Source organism: Staurois parvus, unplaced genomic scaffold, assembly GCF_062004578.1.
Source record: "Staurois parvus isolate SC_StPar_1 unplaced genomic scaffold, SC_StPar_1.0 ptg001251l, whole genome shotgun sequence".
NCBI lineage: Eukaryota > Metazoa > Chordata > Amphibia > Anura > Ranidae > Staurois > Staurois parvus.
Genome location: NW_028319047.1, coordinates 142,045 through 164,468, shown reverse-complemented (window position 1 = coordinate 164,468; position 22,424 = coordinate 142,045). Strand labels below are relative to the sequence as shown.

At 47.5% G+C, this 22,424-nt stretch overlaps 1 protein-coding gene across 1 annotated transcript in view; it reads right to left on the bottom strand.

Moving 5' to 3' along the window:
- Window positions 1-1,047: 1,047 nt before the first annotated feature.
- Window positions 1,048-22,424, bottom strand: part of LOC149437894 (uncharacterized) — a 24,961-nt gene continuing 3,584 nt past the window's right edge. The window contains 14 exon segments of the mRNA XM_089660502.1: window positions 1,048-1,807; window positions 3,118-3,296; window positions 3,779-3,928; window positions 7,863-7,983; window positions 8,151-8,281; window positions 8,410-8,509; window positions 10,243-10,599; window positions 14,641-14,798; window positions 15,232-15,381; window positions 17,918-18,038; window positions 18,854-18,967; window positions 18,969-18,988; window positions 19,401-19,565; window positions 21,365-21,473. Coding sequence (XP_089516628.1) covers window positions 1,541-1,807; window positions 3,118-3,296; window positions 3,779-3,928; window positions 7,863-7,983; window positions 8,151-8,281; window positions 8,410-8,509; window positions 10,243-10,599; window positions 14,641-14,798; window positions 15,232-15,381; window positions 17,918-18,038; window positions 18,854-18,967; window positions 18,969-18,988; window positions 19,401-19,565; window positions 21,365-21,473 — 2,142 coding nt within the window. The 3' untranslated portion in view covers window positions 1,048-1,540.

Below are 22,424 nucleotides of genomic sequence, written 5' to 3'. Positions count from 1 at the left end.
TTACACCGGAGGTTAGTAGAAGGGCCCCGTTACACTGGAGGTCAGTGGGAAGAATGCGCCCTTACAGATCGCTAGAACAATAATTGATGATTGCCATCAGTGGTGACATATCCAAGCAGCAGACACTTCTCAGGGAACTACTAGCAACCTCTGGAGTAACCTTGGTTTAGAAAGACTGGTATAGAGGAAGACACGGAGCGCCCCCTGCTGCCCCACCCCAGACATGCACATAAGATACCATTCTATGGTCTGCAGCAGAAGTACATCGTTCAGAAAGTTCTTTTCTAGTAAAACCTGCACCCAAGGTAATCCAAAATGTTTTCTCCAACCACTGAGCACTGCAAGATCTGGAAAAGTCTGGGGCTAACAAAAACAGAATTTCCTACTTTGGGGTGAGCATTTAAAATGGAACTTTAGTAAAATTAAATCCTGATAGAGGACTTTAGGCTGGCTCCTTTTGTAGGTCTAGCTATGTAAAACATTAAAAATAATGTATCATTCTACTCTGCACATGCTCAGTTGCTCTTTATTTTTCAGTACTGTGCCAAAAATGTAGGTGTGGATCTGCTGACAGACTAAAGATTTACAGCTGCTCAGGGGGCTCTGGGCTTCAGCAAAATGGCCGCCTCCAGCAAAAAGAAAGAGGAGCAATAATGGAGGCAATTTACAGCACGCACTGATTTTGGTAGAATAACTATTAATATGGAATGGATGTTCCTTGCTAAAGAACATTATTTTGTATGAAGTTGATATGAGTAAAAGCTCTGCTTTAAACGGAAGAAAAGCCCAACAATAACGGTTTTATAGAAATGCTCCCTCCTCCTCCTGCTCCTCCTCGTACCTATCCTGCATGCCCGGTGTAAAAAAAGATCTGTATACGGTTTTTAATCTGTTCCAGTCCAGTCATGTGGTCCTGCAGCTCTGGATCCCCTGGGCAAGGAAGTGCTCAACAATGGCTGTGAATTTCCAGAGCTGGGAAGTCGACCATAGGCTCAAAATGTAGAAGAATTGTAAAAGGAAATCCCCCCCAAAAAAAATCAACACAACTCCGCATGAACGTAACTTTTATTCAGCTCAACAAGAGATGTAGTTTAACAAATCAACCAAAATTGCTGTGTTTGTGAATTTCCCTGACCTGCACACACCTCTCTCCCAATGTGGAGACTGTCAGGAAACTTCAGGAACTTTTATTGTTGACAATAAAATAATCTGCATCTCTCTGCTACTGAAATGAACCCTTCCAGGCCTGATCATGTCGGATATTCACTGGCTGTATGCAGATATTTTGAAATCTTATAATTTAAACAAGTCTAGATAAAGAACCAATATAAAACAGATAACCTACATATGTACAATGGGGCTGGGTTAGCTCCCCTTGGGGGGCTTCACGTGTTTCTTGCTGCGACTCTTCATACCCTGTAAGCACAGGTTTTCGTTTCACGCTCCCTTCTCCTTTTTTTTTTTTTCTCAGAGGGTGCCCTGCCTAGACGCAGCACCCCTTGGGCACCCCCATACCTGTCAACACACAGCTTAGCAATTTCTAGATATCCCCTAAAATGACCTGGTGTATTGTACCTGCTTCTAGCTGCTCCACCTCCTCTATCCCTGACACTTCAATGCTAATGACTCTGCCGTCTTCTGCCTCCACTGGGAGGAGGTGGTACTCTGTCACAGAGGTCGCCTCCTCGGCCCCGCTGATCACAAAGTGGATTTGTGTCTCTTGTTCCGCTGGTAGAACCTGCCAAGTGTACTCCTCCGCCTGGGCCCCAACCACCGGCTCCTGCTCCTCAAAGTTCACCTGATCGCTCTGCAAATAAAAAAAAAGACAAGGCAAATTTATTTTCACTTAATGGAAGCTATAGTGCAAGTTTTGCCCATTTAAGCACCTCACCCTCCTGGCCACTCTCACAGCAAGCCAGATGTCAGACAACAACCCCGGTTGAATCAGTCAAAAAGTTTAGAAATATTTGATGGAACACAGGAGACAACATTACATTATTTTTAAAAGACCAATTAGTAGAGGAAATTTCTTTAAGTATGCCAGTCTCAACCTAACTAGTCTTAAAGTGGTTTTAAATACTAAAGGTTTTTAACCTACATGCATAAAAAACCTCCTGTGTGCTGTGCCCCCCCCCCTCCCCCAGACCCCTCTAATACTTTCCTGAGCCTGATCTCGATCCAGAGCTGTGCACTACAGCAAAGGCTCTCCTGGGTCTCAGGTCTCTCTCTCCCCATTGGCTGAGACATTGGCTGCCACTCACAGCCAGTGAGGAGGGGAGGGGGCTGAGCTGCTCTCTGTGTGTCTTATAGACACAGAGCAGGGCTTGGGAGCGAGTATGCACAAGTGGCACTCAGGAGGGAGGAGGAGCCTGGAGCGCTGGTCGGTGGACACAACAGCAGGATCAGGACTGTTCTGAGCAAAGCCACTGCACAGTGCAGATAAGTAGAACATGTTTGTTTGTTTTTAAGAGCTTTAAATATCACTTTAAAAATGTCTCCTCCCCTTCCTAATACCTATGCTGCCTAACTTGTGTAAAAAAAAAAAAAAAAAGAAGAAAAGAAAAGAAGGTGTATATATTTTCCTATTTTCAGCCCAGTCTAGTCATGTGATCCCCTATGTCAGCCAACAGCAGCTGCAGGGAAGAGAGCGCACTTGACAACGACTGGGATTGACGTGGTGGCATCACCCATAGGCTCCTATGTCACAGTCATTGTCAGCACTGCCTCCTCTCCCCTGCAGCCACTGCTGACTGACACAAAGCAGCCAAATCACGTGATCAGACAGGACTCAGCTGATAATAGCTAAGCAAATACATTTTTTTTTTATATAGCTTAGTCAGCATAGGTGTTAGGAGGGGGGAGGGGGCATTCTGAAGACTACTTAGGTTTGGGCTGGAATCCCACCTTAACATTCTCTTCTGCATCTCCAATATCAGAAATGCCCCATCTTAAAATTTAGACATAGTGCCTTGAATTGGCCAAATGTAACAGTTGCTCTGGTTTACAGCAACTGGATCTTTCATATTAGCAGTGCAGTATGGGGGAATGAAAGGCAGGATGTTCAACAAAGACAGGTGCTCTTCAGCCACTGTGGGTCTGGATCTCTGCCTCTCTTACCTGACTCTTCTCAGTGATTTTTCTCCTTTTTACCCTTGGGGCGATTGATTTGATGGGCTTTTCATTTCTGTGAGACTTCTGATGTTCACGGAGGACAAACCGTTCCCGAAACGTGGCGGGACAGAAACGGCACTTCAGCTCGGTCTCTGAGTGAGAATGCTGCTTCCGCAGGTGAATGTCTGTAACATAAGAGAACAGGTCACAATAAATATGTGTGCCTAGATACACCGGCAGTATAAGTGGATTTACATTTTAAATCATTCCTATATAAAGCTGGTATTGTATGTATGTATGTATGTATGTATGTATTTTTTGTATGGGCCATACCTTTTGGATCCCTGTGGAACTTGGAAATCACTATAGTAGATACGTCTACTACAATGATCTCCACTAGCTACCAATTGCAGAAATTGCATTGAAAAAATGCAAAGTGTTCTTCGAATTGCATCCAAGCGAGCAACCTCCAGTGTTCACAATGCAGCAGGACAGCTGCTCAGCTCAGGAATCAGTAGCTCGACTCCTTCCCAGACCTGACAATATGCCTTGGCAAAGGTATAGGATTCACTGCCCCCAATTCAGGGCTTGGGAGCAGCAAATCCTATATATTTGCCAAGGTATATTAATCGGGTCTGGGAAGGAGGCGAGTCAGCAATATACTCACTCAGGCTGTGCTTCCCGGTCAGGACGGTTTTACACAGAGGACAGTTTAATTTTGGAAGTTCTTTGGTGTGTTTTCGCTGGATGTGCATCAACATGCTGGTCTTCTGCGTGAACTTGGCCTCACATACACTGCATGTAAAAGGCTTCTCTCCTGAGAAAGGAAAAAGGAAGGGGGGGGGTAAATCAATAAGAATCAGCAAATGCTGGACAGAATATTATAGTGATCTGACACCATCCACTGTGATGGCAATTAAAGTAGATGAAAACCCAATCACTACCATCTCATGAGGTTTAACACATTCATGTAAAATTTTAGAAGTCACTTTCAGTACTTTTGCTTTCGTTCAAATTTCTGGTGATCCTTCAATGAAGGTCCTTGTCAGGTGCTTGCTGTTATACAGTGTCAACACTGAAGGAGACTTACTAAATTTAGAGGGTGCAAAATCTGGAGCAGCTCTGCATAGAAACCAATCAGCTTCCAGGTTTTGTCAAAGCTTAAAGCGGAGCTCCTCCCCAAAAGGGGAAGTTCCGCTTTAAGTATTTGTCCCCCACTCCCCATTAAGGATTGGCACCTTTGGGGAATGGGTACCCAATTTTGACAGGTACCCACTTCCGCTGCGATCGCCTAGGCGATCAGAAACGGAAGTTGTCCTCCTACCCTCCCTCCCCGTAGTCTTCTAGGACACAGAAGACTACGGGGCCATTCACAAAGCCCAGCGCTTCTCGCGCATGTGCAGTGGGCACCCGGCTGTAAATCTGCAAACTGTGACAGTCGGGTACCCACACTGAAGATGCCAGCACCAGGGAGAGAAGACCGCTGGTGAAACTAGCGGTGGTGAGGACACAGCTGGACCGAGGGACAGGTAAGTGTTTGTATTTTAAAAGTCAGCAGCTACAGTTTTTATAGCTGCCGACTTATTTTTTTTCCAGGTGGAACTCCGCTTTAACGGAACTCCGCTTTAACGGAACAAGCTGAAGTAAGAAGCTGATTGGCTGCCATGCACAACTGCACCAGATTCGGAGTGCACCAGTTTTAATAACCCCCTACTGTGTCTCTCATCCCATTGCACCCCTGTGTTGTCACCCTGTTACATGGGCTCCTGATGGAGACTACAAGTGGCCATTTCCACAATAACTACAACAGAGGATTCATGTAGTATTTACTAACTAGAATTCATCAGCCTTTAGCTCAGGCTCACAGGCAGGAGGCTGTACTTAGTTGAGAAAACCCCTCCTCCCCCCTAATGATTCCTGGGATGTATTTCATAATTTGCCTAGGCCTGAAACCAGGAAGTAACTGAAGAAATGTAAACAAAAAAAAAAAAAGTATTAAACAAGCAAATATGATACAACTTCCTATCTATTTATTAATGCCAGCAGCATAAGGAATAGAAATAATATTGATTGAAAGAGTGAAGTTCCACTTTAATTATTCCTAATCCCAAAGGCCTGAAGGGATTACTATCCACACTTTACTCTTATTTATTAAAAACAGGAATGACTAAGTTAGTTTGTAAGTAATTTTTTGTCTGTGCCGATGTACCCGTCGTGTTTATTTGGCATACTGGATGAGGAGCTCTGGCCACATTACACAGGAATCGGTTGAGAGAAACTGTGTTCCTGGCTGGTAAAATGACAGCTATGGAGAGGATGCAACCCGCAGGGCTTTCACTATAGCTTATTATCTTTTTTATTAGAGTTGTTTATTTATATGCAATTACATTCAAACTGGCACATTGCATACTAACAGGTGTGTTAGCATAAAAAAAATACTTCACAAAACACACACACACCCATACACACCCCAATCGTTCCACACCGTCATATACAATTAAAGAAATCGTGTTTTCTACATGTGCCATCCAATGAATTCTCAGATTCCAGGAAGAGGAGAGGACATATTCCCATCGTTATCCTGCCCGGTTGGGCCACCTAGTGCATCAATCCACGGCTGCAGAATCTTATATAATTTTTGTGGACAGGCCCTACTATTGTGTAATATGTGAGTATTAGATCATCTAAGAGGCTCATTAGCTGGGGAAACCTCAGAGGAGGTGTACGCTTCCATTGTCCTTGCATAAAACAATATAGACTGAATTAGAATTTCCTGATTGCTGGTAAAAGTGATTGCTGAGGAATTCTTTTTTTATAAATAACAAGAATGTAATACTTACCTGCTATGTACAATGGTTTTGTGCAGAGCAGCCTCGATCCTCCACTTCTCAGGTCCACCATCTGCGCTCCCAGCCCATCCGCCCTAGCAAGCCGCTTTCTATGGGGGCACTCATGTGTGCTTGCTCGCTCCTTTAGTCAACTCTGTGTGTCCATTGACACAGATTTTGGCTCGTTCCCCCCTACCCAATGCTCTCTCCTCACTGGCTGTGATTAACAGCAGCAGGAACCAATAGCTGCTTCTCTGTCCAATGAGGAGAGAGAGAATGCCAGGGAAGCTGCTGCTCTCGTACACATCCCTAGATTGAGAGTGGGCTCAGGTAAGTACTTACAGGGCACTGAGAAGGATCTGCGGACAGAAGGTTTCTTTATCTTAATGCACAGAATGCATTAAAGTAAGATACCTCCTGCCTTTATAACCACTTTAAATCATAATTATCTACCAAACCAAGAAGACCAACCTCAAGAGGTTTTGGGTCCTTGTCTGCCAAGGAAGACCCATTTTTTTCTGCTGCAGTTCAGTAATATTTAAAGGTCTTGTCCCTCCCTCAGTCTGTCACTGGACAGTGAAGAGAGAAGCAACACTCTGCTCACTCATTTGTTTCAGTAAGCTCCTTGATAGCACATAGGCATAACAGCACAATTTATTGGCTCGGTGTGTTGCCTCCCCCAGTTTAACACCTTCCCGCCCAGTCTATAGCAGATTGATGGCCGCGCGGGACACTCGCCTTTGTGACTGGGGGTCATATGACGTCCTGTCAAAACGAGCTGCTAAAGCGGCTGCAGAGCAGCGCGATCTGTCACCAGCTGCATCCACAGGACACAGCCGATGACATATCACTACACTGGCCCGTTGCCAGTGTCATGTGAGCAATCACAGCAGATCACATGTCAATTGTATGCAATGGATGGATTCCTGTCATGCCATCCATTGTATAGAATTATGTTTGTTAGCTGTGACTGGCCAAGGAAGTCACATGATACAGACAGGGCCAATCACAGCCCATCTGTATCATGTGATCAGCTTTGCCCAATCACAGCTAATCAGCAACAAGGATTGCAAATATCAATGAAATACATCGGTATTAGCAATCATAATGTGTTAAAAAAAAAATAAAATCCTGATTACTTGCCCAGAGTAGTTCAATGTTACTATGGTAACATTGTATTGCTTTGGTCACTGTGTGCTGAAGAATAAAATAGTAAAAAAAAATAAAAAAATGTAATAAAAAAAAAAATACAAATTAAATTATTATTATTATTTTCAACAAAGAAATGTAGCAGAATACATTTGGACCTAAAGTTATGAAGAAATGTTATTTATTTGCAAAATTTTAAAAACAGAAACAAAGAAAAGTGCAGTTTCAGGTGTTTTTTAATTTTATTTAGCAAAAAATAAACTCAGTGGTGTAAATACCATCAAAAGAAAGCTCTATTTGTGTGAAAAAAATGATTAACATTTTGTATGGGTACAGTGTTGCATGACTGCGCAATGGACATTCAAAGTGCGACAGCACTGAAGGCTGACAATTGGCCTGGGCAGGAAGGGGGTAAAAGTGCCCGGTATTGAGGTGGGTAAGCTCTATTGTGCAGGGACTGCAAAAGGCTAGCACACCTAAGGGCAAGAAGCTCTACCATGGAATGAACCCATCTGTACGCACCCTTGAAATTTTAGCAGTTATCAGCAAAACCCAACATCTGCTGATGTGTGTTGCCTCTCCCAGTCTAAGCTCTGCTGTGCAAGGAATGCAAGAGGCTAGAACACCAAAGGGCAAAAAGCTTGAGCAGGAAAATAACCCATCTGTACTCATCCTTGAAGGTTCAGCAGTTAGCAGCAGAATCTAACAGCTGCTGATGTTGTTTCTCAATCAGCAAGGTGGTACCACAAGCCAGCCACCCCATTTCCAACTGACCTGTGTGAGTTCTCTTATGCCTGGTCAGCTTGAAGGAATCTGTCGTGGAGAAGTTGCATTGTTCACAGTGGAATGGGCGGTCATCATTGTGGACCTGAATGTGAAGGATCAGCTCCAGGGCCTAGACACACAGAGGGAAGTAAGTTTTCTACCTAAGACAACTTTCCAGGATACGAATAACAGACCAGAATGAAAATCAACAATTAAAATCCTTTTCCAAATCTTCTACAATGGCTTATAGGATCACAGGGTTCGGGTTTAGCTAACCGACTCTAAAAGCCGACTTACCCCCGAAGACTCGTTTTCACAAAAAGGACACTTAAACATGTTCTCTGGCTTGTGCAATTTTTTATGTTTCAAGAGCTCCATGCCAGTGGAGAAAGCCTTGCCACAGTCTTTACACCGATGCAGCTTCACCTCTACAGGAAGGAATAAATCAATTCAGAAGATGTTCACAAAAATGAAGTCGTCATCCATCAGTGTAAGTAAAAAAAGGCTGAATATCCAGCGGTGAATGATTATTGTATGAGTACTTGGTGATGCTTACCAATCTGCTGCTCAGGGCTGATTGGCTGGATCCGTCTTCCTTTTATTGATGTCGGTAGAGGCGTGGAAGCCGCTTGGGGAATGAAGTTGGGGACGACACTCTAAGGAGAGAAAAAAAAAATGTAACAATTGTGTAATGATAGGAAAACCTGCTTCCAGGGCAGGATGGGCTGGGAGAAGGAAATCTCTGTTACTGTTTCACAGATGGCCTTTCCAATAGTATACAGTATCTCACAGAAGTGAGCCCCCCCCTCACATTTTTGTAAATATTTGATTCTATCTTTTCATGTGACAACACTGAAGAAATGACACTTTGCTATAACGTGATGTAGTCAGTGGACTGTAGGCAGTTGACGGCATGCTCTAGATAAAATGGAAGCACCAAGAACCGCGGTGCTAACAATGGACTTTAATGACCTCAGAGGAGGGGCATACTCCTAGATCCTACCCCAGAGATTGGAATCTTTAAAGTGGTTCTAAAGCCTCAAAGTTTTTCACCCTAATGAATTCTATGCATTAAGGTGAAAAAACTGTGTTGCAGGATCCCCCCGCCCCCCTTATTCTTACCTGAACCTGATCCAGTAATGTGTACGAGAGCGGTAGCTCTCGCTTCTGTCTCCTGACAGACTGATAATATCAATGAGAGCCATTGACTCCCATGGCTGTCAATCATATTCTGTGCTGAGCTAGCCGGGGGGGTTAAGCTGCACAGGGTGGCTCGGAAGCGAGCCCGCACGGGTGACCCCATAGAAAGCGGCTTTCCATGGGGGCACTCGCCGAAAAGGAGGAGCCTGGAGCACCAATGCACAGAGCAGGTAAGAGTAGCATGTTTGTTATTTTAGTAAAAATGCGACAATTTCATGTAGCTTTATATCATTTCACACAATGTGTCTTTATGTATGTCTAGACCAGGGGTAGGCAACCTGCGGCTCTCCAGCTGTTGCAGGACTACAAGTTCCATCATGCCTCTGCAAGTCATAGCTGTAACTGTCAGTTTTGTAATGTTGCAATGCCTAATGGGAAATATAGTTCCACAAACAGCTAGAGAGCCCCAGGTTGCCTACCCCTGGTCTAGACCTATAATCAGTTCCTTTCTTAACCCCTTCCCGCCGGCGCCTTTCGGCCCTTTAAGAGTTTCAGACGCTGGAAGGCGGGGCATGGTTTAAGGATCATGTGACCGCCGTGACGCGTCGTCACGGTGGTCACATAATCGGGAAAGGTCCCGATCGAAAGAACGGACCGGGACCTTTCTGTGAGTACCGCACATGTGTGCTGGGAGCGCACATGGCGCGCGCTCTCAGCACATGTTTTTTGTTACATGAATGCAAATGTGCGGCCGCTCAGCGTCTAGGCCCAGACGCCGGGGGGCCGCACATTTGTGTGCAGCCGGCGTGAAGGGGTTAAACCAGCCATAGATGTAACGATTTTCTTTCCTGCAACCCTTGGTTGCAAGACAGAAAAATCACTCGATTCTCCCATCAACACAGTCAGTGTTGATGTAGGAATCCCTCCTGCGGAGCCATTGTGTTCTCCCAGCAGGGTGAAAGGAAAAGCCGCCCCTGCCGGGAGAACACAGTGATTACTGCTAGCGGCTAGCAATAGTTGCATGTAAAATCCAACAGCCTGACCATACGCAGTTCGAATCTCGGCAAGTCCCTGCTGAACTGGTCGAGATTGGAACCACCTATGGCTGGCTTTAGGCTGAGAGGCACATGGCAATGTAAACACATGCCAAGCTCACAGGTCTGCTGTCTGACTGATCAAAGTGTGATCATTTTATTCTGAAAGCAGATGTAAAAAGCCCAAACAGCTGTTCACATTCCCTATGCCTTACCTGCTGTTCTGCAGTCTGCACAGCCTGATTAATAGCATCCAGTGTTAGGACTATGGGCTCGGAGGACTGTTGCTCCACAATGGGCTGAAGGACTTGAGCCAGATCTTGCACCTCATACACCTCGGTATGCACAGCATCAGTGTCCATCTGCTCTCCGCTCTGCACCACTATGGCCTGCACAATGCTGCCGTCCTCTGTCTGCATGGGAATGCTGTGCAGCTCCGTCACAGTGCTGGGCTGCTCCCCCTCCTGATAGTTTACAAACAACTGTGTCTCGCCTGTGGTCGGTACGATGTTCCAAGACACTCCATCTTCAGTGGTGGCGATCTCTGCTTCCTGCTCCTCCAACTCATAAGCCTGAAATGAAAAATACGTTAAAGCATAGATACTTACATTTAAAGTGTACGTCAAGCCAATGTTGTAATTATTTATTAATTTTGAAGAATATGAGGAAGTTTTTTGCTGTTAACCCTTACAGAGATTTTCCCTCACTTCCCGTCCTGATGACATTTTATCAGACAGGAAGTGAGGGGAACCCTGCAACAGCAACACGGACAGAAATAAAAATGTGTTTCTATAGCAGAGTAAGGGAAGGCTGTTTTTTTTTCTGTTTGCTTGTTAACCCCTTGCCTACCGGGCACTTATACCCCCTTCCTGCCTACCGGGCACTTATACCCCCTTCCTGCCTACCGGACACTTATAGCCCCTTCCTGCCTACCGGGCACTTATAGCCCCTTCCTGCCTACCGGCCACTTATACCCCCTTCCTGCCTACCTGGCACTTATAGCCCCTTCCTGCCTACCTGGCACTTATACCCCCTTCCTGCCTACCTGGCACTTATAGCCCCTTCCTGCCTACCTGGCACTTATAGCCCCTTCCTGCCTACCGGCCACTTCTACCCCCTTCCTGCCTACCGGCCACTTCTACCCCCTTCCTGCCTACCTGGCACTTCTACCCCCTTCCTGCCTACCTGGCACTTCTACCCCCTTCCTGCCTACCGGCCACTTATAGCCCCTTCCTGCCTACCGGCCACTTATAGCCCCTTCCTGCCTACCGGCCACTTATAGCCCCTTCCTGCCTACCGGGCACTTATAGCCCCTTCCTGCCTACCGGGCACTTCTACCCTCTTCCTGCCTACCTGGCACTTATAGCCCCTTCCTGCCTACCGGCCACTTATATCCCCTTCCTGCCTACCGGCCACTTCTACCCCCTTCCTGCCTACCGGGCACTTCTACCCCCTTCCTGCCTACCTGGCACTTATAGCCTCTTCCTGCCTACCTGGCACTTATAGCCCCTTCCTGCCTACCTGGCACTTATAGCCCCTTCCTGCCTACCTGGCACTTATAGCCCCTTCCTGCCTACCTGGCACTTATAGCCCCTTCCTGCCTACCTGGCACTTATAGCCCCTTCCTGCCTACCTGGCACTTATAGCCCCTTCCTGCCTACCTGGCACTTATAGCCCCTTCCTGCCTACCTGGCACTTATAGCCCCTTCCTGCCTACCTGGCACTTATAGCCCCTTCCTGCCTACCTGGCACTTATAGCCCCTTCCTGCCTACCGGCCACTTATAGCCCCTTCCTGCCTACCGGCCACTTATAGCCCCTTCCTGCCTACCGGCCACTTATAGCCCCTTCCTGCCTACCGGCCACTTATAGCCCCTTCCTGCCTACCGGCCACTTATAGCCCCTTCCTGCCTACCGGCCACTTATAGCCCCTTCCTGCCTACCGGCCACTTATAGCCCCTTCCTGCCTACCGGGCACTTATAGCCCCTTCCTGCCTACCGGGCACTTCTACCCCCTTCCTGCCTACCGGGCACTTCTACCCCCTTCCTGCCTACCGGGCACTTATAGCCTCTTCCTGCCTACCGGGCACTTATAGCCCCTTCCTACCTACCTGGCACTTATAGCCTCTTCCTGCCTACCTGGCACTTATAGCCCCTTCTTGCCTACCGGGCACTTATAGCCCCTTCCTGCCTACCTGGCACTTATAGCCCCTTCTTGCCTACCAGGCACTTATACCCCCATTCCTGCCTACCGGGCACTTATAGCCCCTTCTTGCCTACCGGGCACTTATACCCCCATTCCTGCCCAGGTCAATTTTCAGCTTTCAGCGCTGTTGCACTTCGAACGAAAGTTGCACGGTCATGCAACACTGTACCCATATGAAATTTTTATAATTTTTTTCACACAATAGAGCTTTCTTTTGGTGGTATGTACTTGCCGCTGGGTGTTTTATTTTTTACACTATAAACAAAAAAAAGCAAAAAATTAGAAAGAAAAAAAAGTTTTTCTTTGTTTCTATTATAAAATTTTGCAAACAGGTAATATTTCTCCTTCACTGATGTGCGTTGATGAGGTGGCACTGAAAGGCAGCACTGGTGAGCACTGATGAGGTGGCACGGATAGGAGGCACTGATAGGTGGCATTGATAGGCAGCACTGATGATGCTGTACTGATGGGCAGCACTACTAGGCACAGGTGGGCGGCCCTGATGATCGGTGCCGACCACTTCTCTGACAATTGCCGGTTACCGGCAGTACTTTCCTCATACTGTGACAGCGTGAAGAACCAATAACTGGCAACTGTATTTACCTGGTGATCTGCTGTGTCATTGGACACAGCTGACCACGTGGTAAAAGGCCGCTGTGATTGGCTGTTTACCATATCACGTGATAAGCTGTGTACATAGGACACAGCGGTCACCGGCGGCGCCAGGTGGTTGCCGCTGGGGGCGTGTTTTGGAATGACATCGTCCCAGAACTAGACAACTGCACTGTAGCCATAGTGGCCATAGCGCGGTAGGGAAGAAGTTCAATATTTTCCACTCTAATATGCACAGATCAGCACACAACTATCCTTCAATAGATCGCTGATCTGTGCATATTAGACTGTGGGGGTGTTTTTGTTTTCAGCTGCACACTATTAGAATGTTGGGTGCTTGTGGCAAATCAGAAAATATTTTCCACTGTTTTCCATTTATTTTACACTGTTGTCACCGGGACAAGAAGTGAGGGGGAAATAACTCTAACCGAACCCTACATAGCAGTCCAAACCAGACAACGGTGTAAACCTTCACCGCTCCATCCAGAGCCAGGAGAAGTTTTTTTGGTTTAACATACACTTGAAATAGATTCTTCAACAGCCACACGTTGTAGAAATCTATCTGATGTGCACCAAATGCCTTTGCAAAGCAGATGTTACCTTGGTGACACCAATACATTCCCCAGAAGTGTGAGAGGGACCCCACCAGCTCCCTACCACTACAGGCTGCCTGCAGGAAACTACAGGATGGGGTGCGGATCCTGTATGGACCAGAGGAATTCTTACATTTCAAGGCCTGACAGCAATAGCTGACATGGTAATATCATTGTCTTGGGGACAAACAAGGCTTACTTTTGCTTGAATTATCTTCCAAAAATATTTTCTCTCTTGTAAAATGTAGACCTGAACTGAGAGTTACCAATCCTGGAGAAAATATCCCAGAGCCCCTCAACCTGCACAAAGGAGAACCCGGGGATTGGACTTCGACCTGCGCAGGGAGAACCCGGGGATTGGACTTCGACCTGCGCAGGGAGAACCCGGGGATTGGACTTCGACCTGCGCAGGGAGAACCCGGGGATTGGACTTCGACCTGCGCAGGGAGAACCCGGGGATTGGACTTCGACCTGCGCAGGGAGAACCCGGGGATGACATCAACCTGCGCAGGGAGAACCCAGGGGCGACGTCTGCCCGCGCAGGTGGCAAGCCTGAGCGACGTCTGCCCGCGCAGGTGGCAAGCCTGAGCGACGTCTGCCCGCGCAGGTGGCAAGCCTGAGCGACGTCTGCCCGCGCAGGTGGCAAGCCTGAGCGACGTCTGCCCGCGCAGGTGGCAAGCCTGAGCGACGTCTGCCCGCGCAGGTGGCAAGCCTGAGCGACGTCTGCCCGCGCAGGTGGCAAGCCTGAGCGGCGTCTGCCCGCGCAGGTGGCAAGCCTGAGCGACGTCTGCCCGCGCAGGTGGCAAGCCTGAGCGACGTCTGCCCGCGCAGCTGGCAAGCCTGAGCGACGTCTGCCCGCGCAGCTGGCAAGCCTGAGCGACGTCTGCCCGCGCAGCTGGCAAGCCTGAGCGACGTCTGCCCGCGCAGCTGGCAAGCCTGAGCGACGTCTGCCCGCGCAGCTGGCAAGCCTGAGCGACGTCCGCCCGCGCAGCTGGCAAGCCTGAGCGACGTCCGCCCGCGCAGGTGGCAAGCCTGAGCGACGTCCGCCCGCGCAGGTGGCAAGCCTGAGCGACGTCCGCCCGCGCAGGTGGCAAGCCTGAGCGACGTCTACCCGCGCAGGTGGCAAGCCTGAGCGATGTCTGCCCGTGCAGGTGGCAAGCCTGACGTCAGGTATCTACATAGTGACAACTTCCAAAGCTCTCACCTGCATGTTTTGTTTGTTGGATTTCAGCTCGATTGCCTTTCGGCTTCTGTGATTCTCCTGATGTTGCCGGTAGAGGTAGCGCTCGTGAAACTCCTCAGAGCAGATGCGGCACCTGATAGGAACCTCCAAGTAGGTGTGCTGCTTGCGGATATGAACCTCTGCAAAGTGATATTAAAGGGCAATTTCAGCAAACCCACAAATGATGTACAAAGACAAGCTGTGGACAGCTTTATATTCAAACTGCAGATAACGAAGGTGCCCATTGCCTCCTAATGGCTACATGCAGACACAATTATGGGGTTGATTTACTAAAACTGGAGCACTTAGAATCTGGTGCAGCTGTGCATGGCAGCCAATCAGCTTCTAACCTCAGCTTGTTCAATGAAGCTTTGACAATAAAACCTGGAAGCTGATTGGTTTCTATGCACAGCTGCTTCAGATTTTGCATTCTCCAGTGTTAGTAAATCTCTCCCTATGTGTCTGTGTTCTAGTTCTAGGACTTTTTCACTTCTTCACAACACCACGGTATAAGGCAGCATCCCCTTTTTCATAAAAACCATTTCTGCACACAGAATCAGTAATAGTACTTACTTACGTCATTCTTCCCAAACAGAACCGCATTACAGATGGTACATTGCTCCTTCTGCACATTATCAGTATGTTTTCTTAAGACATGCATCTTCAGGCTGGCGTTCTGCGTGAATTGGGCCTGGCACACATTGCACGTGTATGGCTTCTCACCTGAAGCACAAGAAATTGTTACATGGAACAGAGGCCCTAGTGAAAGTCTACCTGACCAAAGGGGACTGGGGGAACAGCGGGCCAAAGCAGACTTTAAAGTGTTACTAAACCCACAACAGTACAATCAGTCTGTAGATGCAGTAAAGCGTGCTTGTTATACTCACTGCGGAACCTAAGGGGTTAATTCTCTGCACTGTGTAAAAATGCGGTTTGATCCTTTCTTCTCTGTTCCTCCCCTTTTTCAAGTGACCACCACTTATCTCCAGACTGAACCGTAGGCATGCACATGCTCAGTTTGGGATGTATTGCTAGAGAGGTTTTTTTTTTCCTTGGGAATGCACATGTGATCAGCACAGGGCCAATCAGCACTGTCCAGACAGAGGTCAGGGGATCTGAATCCTCATAGAGCAGAAAGATAACTCCTCCTACAAGCTTCTGCATTGTTTAAAAAAGGCAGTTTGATCAATGTCTTCTCTGATCCTCCCCTTCTACTTTCCCCAATCCATCTGCTGATAGAATAGAGCCTTGGGGGTAAGCTGCACACGCTCAGTTTGGTGTATATTGCTAGAGATTTTTCTTTGGAGAGTGCATGTGATCAGCACAGGACCAAGCCTGATAGTGGGTAAGGGATTATGCAGCCTCCTAGGACAGTCAGGAGAGAATGAAAACTCCCCTTAAAACTGTAACCAGTGCTCTGTCGGGGACACTGATAGAAGATATAATGAATGCAGGGTCCTGGGTTTAGTAACACTTTGAATACAAAATGATGGAAACAGAAAAATCTATCGATCTCACGGGCACTTGCTTGCGCTCGTCCTCTATATACACACAGACATATATGCACATATATCACTCACACACAGGTCCATTGGCTGGTATAAATATATTCATTTCAATGAGTAGTTGGGAGTCCCAAAACAACAATCAACTCTCTTATAGGATGAAGTATATTGATACCCCAACAGCTGGGGACTTAAAAACAAACTGGGCACCCCTGCCAGCTGTACCTAAACTCGAAAAAAGAAATAAAAGACTTACAAGCTACACAAACTGGGGTCCCTCAATCGTCCACAGTGCTTCCCAGTCCCCTGCAGACCCCTGTATTACACAGCTGCCCTTCGCCACCTCCAGCCCTCATCCCCCACAGTGCCACCAAGTCTGCTTCAGTGTCCCCTAATTCCCCCCTTCAGAAATCCCATCCCCCACAGTGATATCCTATACCACATGTGTACACAAGGCCTTCAGACTGAATCCAGCCCGCCAGGCCATTTCATGTGGCCTTCGCACCTCTTCTGCAGCTGCGGAACCCCCGTCTCCACCCCCAGCTTGTCTCAGCAATCTACAGTAGAGAGGATGACAGAACTCCTCCTACAGATCCTATGCCCCTCTGTGCAGCCTCAGCACCCTCTGGATTCCACCTCCCCTGGTACTGGCATTCAGCAGACGCAGCTGATTCCAGCCCTCCTCCAGACTCTGCAATTTCTGCTTCCCAGCTTCTTCCTGGCAACAGCACAAGGTAAGGGGGGTGCACTGTGGTGTATGGGAGGAGGGGGGACTCTTGACTTCTGATGGTGGGGGCTTCTTGACATTGGATTTAAAGTGGTTCTAAAGGCTCAAGATTTTTTTACCTTCATGCATTGTATTGTAAAAAACCTTCTGCGTGCAGCACACTCCCCCCCCCCTCAATCCTTACCTGAGCCCCCTCCGGTCCAGAGATGTTCTCGACAGCCTCTACTGCATGGGGACTCTTCCTCCTCATTGGCTGAGACAGCAACGGGAACCCATTGGCTCCCGCTGCTGTCAATTACAATCACAGTCAATCACAACCGCAGGGGATGCTGAGCCATGGCTCTATGTGTCTTATGGACGCATAGAGCAGCAGCTCACTGACGAGCACGCAGAGGTGCCCCCAGGGTGAGTGGCCCTCCCTGGGGGGCACTACTCGAGGAGGAAGAGCCAGGAGCGATGGAGGTGACCCGAAAAGAAGAGGATTGGGGCTGCTCTGTTTAAAATCCCTGCACAGAACAGATAAGTATAGACATGTTTGTTATTTAAGAAAAAAAAACAAGCTTTAGTGTCACTTTAAGTAGGGGGGGAGGGGATGCTCTGGACATCTAGACTTACAGATACAACCGGCCCTTTGAGGGTGACCATAATGCTGATGACTTTGACTCCCTTGCCCTATACCATCCAGAGTCCCTAGCACTGATGTCAATGTCACGGCATCTTTTCCCCCGTTCATCGGTAACACCAGAGCATTCGTTCTTCCTCCTACTAATCACTGAACACCATATTTTGCATTCCCACATTTTATTGTATAAACACAAACTTTTTTTTTCTTTTTTGTTTTACTGTTGGGGCATGGAAGGTTTTGAAAGAATTTTCCAGGTTGTGGTCTTTTACCAAGACTGAGAATCACTGATCTAACCCATGTCATGTGTAGCTCTGACCCACAACACAGGTAACACATCAACAGGCAGTAAGCGGTACGACACACCACGATGAAAAGCCTCCGCCTTCCCCGGCACTCACAGACCTGTATGTGTCCTCAGGTGCCTTCGCAGTTTGAAAGCGTCTGTGGTCGCAAACGAGCACTCTCTACACGCAAAAGGCCGCTCCCCAGTGTGAGATCGGATGTGAATCTTCATCCTATTTGCCTGAAGGCAAGAACACAACAAGTTCATCATTTCGCCATTACTGACTTACTATGCCTTACTCTGCACTGTCTGTGTGGAGGCGGCCATATCTTGGTATAAAGGCACGGTTTTTCTTCCTTACATCAGTGCTAACCCCCCCCCAATGACTAGTGGGGGAACAGTAATGCAGCAGAAGCAGCAGCAGAGGTGGAGGAAGAACAGATCCACGGAACAGGTAAAGCAAAAGCAGAAAGATCTTCGTGCTGCCTTAGGCACAGCTTCCTCTCCAGCAAGGAGAACTGTGAGCAGCATGGTAGTGACATCACTAAATCTCATTTCCAAAACAGGTGAGCCCAGCAGTCAGAGACAGCAGTGCCTTAGATGATCTCACACTGCAGATATAGCTATGAGGCTATGAGGGTACAGAACAGGAGTACCTAGGCACAGAAGTGCTCTGCTAGTCCTAAGGAGAAATTACAGATGGAGATTTTTCGGGGTACTGTCTAAGGTAAATGTAAATTTCTAAATGTTTACCTGTTAACATGTTTATGTTATGTTTATGTCAAAATGGTAGATGCCGCACTGTTACTAATTCATACAGCATCATGCCCCCAGCTGGCCACTATGAACACAAAATGTATGAGGTGCACTTAGTTTGTGTCAGCAATTTTTGGAAAGACTTCCTCAGGCCATATAATCAAAGTCCTTAATAAATAAGAAGCATTGCTAAGATCAAAAAGCAGAATGGCATGTAGGCTAAGTGAACCTGTGTGGGTGAGGTGATGGCAGATGCCTGATATTTATACATATCGAGGAAATAAAGCAGGAAGTCATACCTCCACGCTTGAATAATCGCAGTAGCAGCATTTGAAGGGTTTCTCAAGTGTATGTACGGATCTAGTATGGCGCAGGAGGTCGGACGCCGTTCTGTAAGCCATGCCACAGTCGTTTACATTTGTGCGGGCGGATCCCTACAACATACACAACATTGAATTACCATCAAAACTGACCATACAAGACTGCACCCAATGTCCATCCTCATGGCACCCCAACAGGCCACACTGAAGGCAGCACAAACCACAAACACATCCTTTGTATTGCCTTCTAGACTCCTCTGCACCACATAGGATATATCTAACTAGCTATTATACATAAGAGACATTTTGCTCAGATTTTTTAATGGGGATGCAAAATATATTTCAAAACCGCTTAAAAACACCAAAGTTGAGGCCGTGGTGGAAGTATTCTGCCTTTTAAAGATCTGAGGTTGCAGTGTTTCCTGAGAATGTGGGTGGAGCTACGCTCTCTCCGGGTGCTGTCCTGAAAGACGTTTGGGGAAATTAACACAAAACAGATTAGGAGAGAACCGTTTCCCTTTCTTACCTGTGTGAGCGCTGACATGGAGCCGCAGTTCTCTAGCGCTGGAAAACGCCTTCTCGCAAATGTGGCACTTGTGTTTGTCAGAATGTCTGCGCAGGTGGCGCCTCATAGCCGAAAGCATTAAGGAGCTGAACTGGCACTGCCCGCAGCGGTACAGAGTCTTCAGTTCTGGAAAGAGAACAAAGAATTACTGGACAGGGGATAAAACATTCACTGACAAAATATTCTTCTTCTCCATGGCTTCAGAAATTGTCTTCCTGCGTAAAATTCTGGACAAGTCTGCTTGTGAAACAAATTTCATTGAGCTCACAAAAAAAAAAAAAATAAGTCTTTGCTGGATATGAAGTCTGATGTGAGAGCATTGAAGGTCACGTTCACATTTGGGAACACGTTCCACCTGTTTTCAGGGTGAAACATGTAATATGTTCCCAATGCTGCAGCCGCTGCCCCCTCCCTCCCTGTGACAGAAGTATTGGGAGAAGTTCCCATACAAGCTGTCACTTTATAAAAACAAGGCAGCCATACGTGGCTCCAACAACACGGCCGCATCACTCATTCAGTGTTCTGTGAAGGAATGAAGTACAAGTCCTGACAGCCTTTGCGGCTGTCGGCTTGTAGCTTTCAATGAACTACCACGGCACTGTGGAGCACCATGGTAGTTCATTGAATCTTCCTGTCAGTACATCTACTTGCCCGTACAGGGGTTTTGTTAGGAGGATTTGTGCTGGAGGGAGAATTGGGGACAGGAGTCACGGTTTACGGCACAGAGCTCTGAAGGGTTGGCATGCGTACGCCGTCCCTTCAGAGCGCATACGCTGCTGACATCTCTGGCTCCAGTGTGACTTTCTCCTAAACATTGCAAATTTAGGAGATATTTGTTGTACCTACAAGTAGGCCTTAGTATAAAAAAGGAGTTTACTACCCACCTTAAGAGGATTTTGTGCTGGGGTGATTTGGGAGGGAAGAGGATTTGTGCTATTAGCAGATATTTTCCTAGTATGCATCCTATATATAACATTTGTACTGTATATTCTGGTAGAAGGTACTCAGGTAGTACGCTCCCTAACGGGCTGGGGGCGCAATACTTGCCTTTCCCCTGGCGCTGGCAACCTATGATATGCCACTTCCTAGTGCAGTTACACCTAGGGGGTGTGCAGCGGCCACAGCAGCGGTGGGGTAGTGGAAATTAAAGCGGAGTTCCACTCACTCTGTAAAAAAATAAATGTCAGCAGCAAAAAAAACTGTAGCTGCTGACTTTTAAAAAACAGCCACTTACCTGTTTCACGATCCTGCCACAGCCCGTTTTACCGGTCGTCCAGTATTCCAGGCACCGGCATTTTCAGTGTGGGCACCTGGCTGTGACAGCTTGCAGCTTTGCAGCCGGGTGCCCACTGCACATGCGCGAGTAGAACTGCGCTTCCTGAATGGCCCTGTCGTCTTCTGGGACCTGTCACGTGTCCCACAAGTCTACGGGGGAGGGAGGGTAGGAGGACAACTTCCGCTTCCGATCGCCTAGGCGATCGCAGAGGAAGTGGGAGCGGGTACCTGTCAATTTCGGGTACCTGCTCCCCAAAGGTGTCAATCCTTACTGGGGAGTGGGGGAACAATCTTCCCCTTTTGGGTGGAACTCCGCTTTAAGGCAAGTACAGGTACTGGCAGGTGCCTAGAGCAGGATTGGATCTCATTTTGTTAAAGTGACAAGAGCTATAAGGCACCCCAAGCGATCCCAAACAAGCATCAACTAGAAACACAAATAAGGATTTTTTTGGAACTCGAGACACAACACAATAAGACCGCCTTCCCATAGCTCACTAGTGACCTGCACTACTTTATGGGATGTCATGCGAACATGCCTCTACGTGATTTTGTCCATTCTGCCGGCCCTTTGGGAGCACACAGCGGAGATGTAGTGATCAAATTAAATAAAAATTCATCTACATTTTGTGGTCACTACAGAAAAGTCATACCTTGCTTCTCTAAGCCTGCAGACGGTTGTGGGGTCGGCTCATTCTGCTCAGGAATGTCCTCCGATGCAGCTTCACATATCTGTGAGTTGTCAGGAACATCTTGCAACTCCTATCGGGAAAAATGTAACCTTTACAGCATCAGCAACAAGGTAGTGCTTTCTTGTTACATATATATACATATATATATATATATATTTTATATATTAGTCATCCATCTCCACGCTTACATACTGGCATTACAGATTTAAAGCCTAACTTCAGGCAGGATTACCTTCACTGGTTTCCAGCAGGCAAACATTCAGGTCATGCCAGGAAGGCATGGCAGGCTGCTGCAGATGCATGCACTTCATACCTTTTCCAGTTTGTTCCCTGTCTCTCCCCGGCACCTTGATCATATCAGTGTGTTTCCTGTCATCATTCCGGAGCAGAAGCCACTCATTGATCGCACTTCCTGCAGGCAAGCACCCTCATTCTTTAGGAGGACAAGCATACTGTGACAGCATAAAGAGCTGACCGCACTCCATCGATGTAACAGATAAAATGTCCATTTATTAAAACTTCAAATAAAAGCCATAAAGATGACAACCCCAATACGGGAACAAAGGAAAGTAGTTAACGCGTTTCACACGGAAAACCAGTTATGATTAAAGTGTCACACTTGCTGCTGACTTTTAATAAACGCCCACTTACCTGTCCCAGAGTCCAGCAATGTGCTCATCCGTGTCTTCCCTTCTCTGCCTCTTCTCTCCTCAGCACTGGCATCACAACTGTGGGCACCAGGCTGTGACAGCTTGCGGCTTCACATCCGGGTGCCCACTTAGCATGCGTGAGTCGCACTGCACATTCTGATTGGTCCGGTAGTCTTCTGGGACCTGTGAAGGTTCCCAGGAGACTGCAGAAGGAAGGAGGGGGATGAACTTCCAGCTCACATCGCCACGACTAACTGAGCCGGAAGTGGAAGCCTGTCAAAACCAGTAAACCCACTCCCCCCAAAAAGGTGACAAATATGGCAATGGAGGGGGGGAGGAGCCAAGCAAGCGGAGCTTCCACTTTTAAGTGG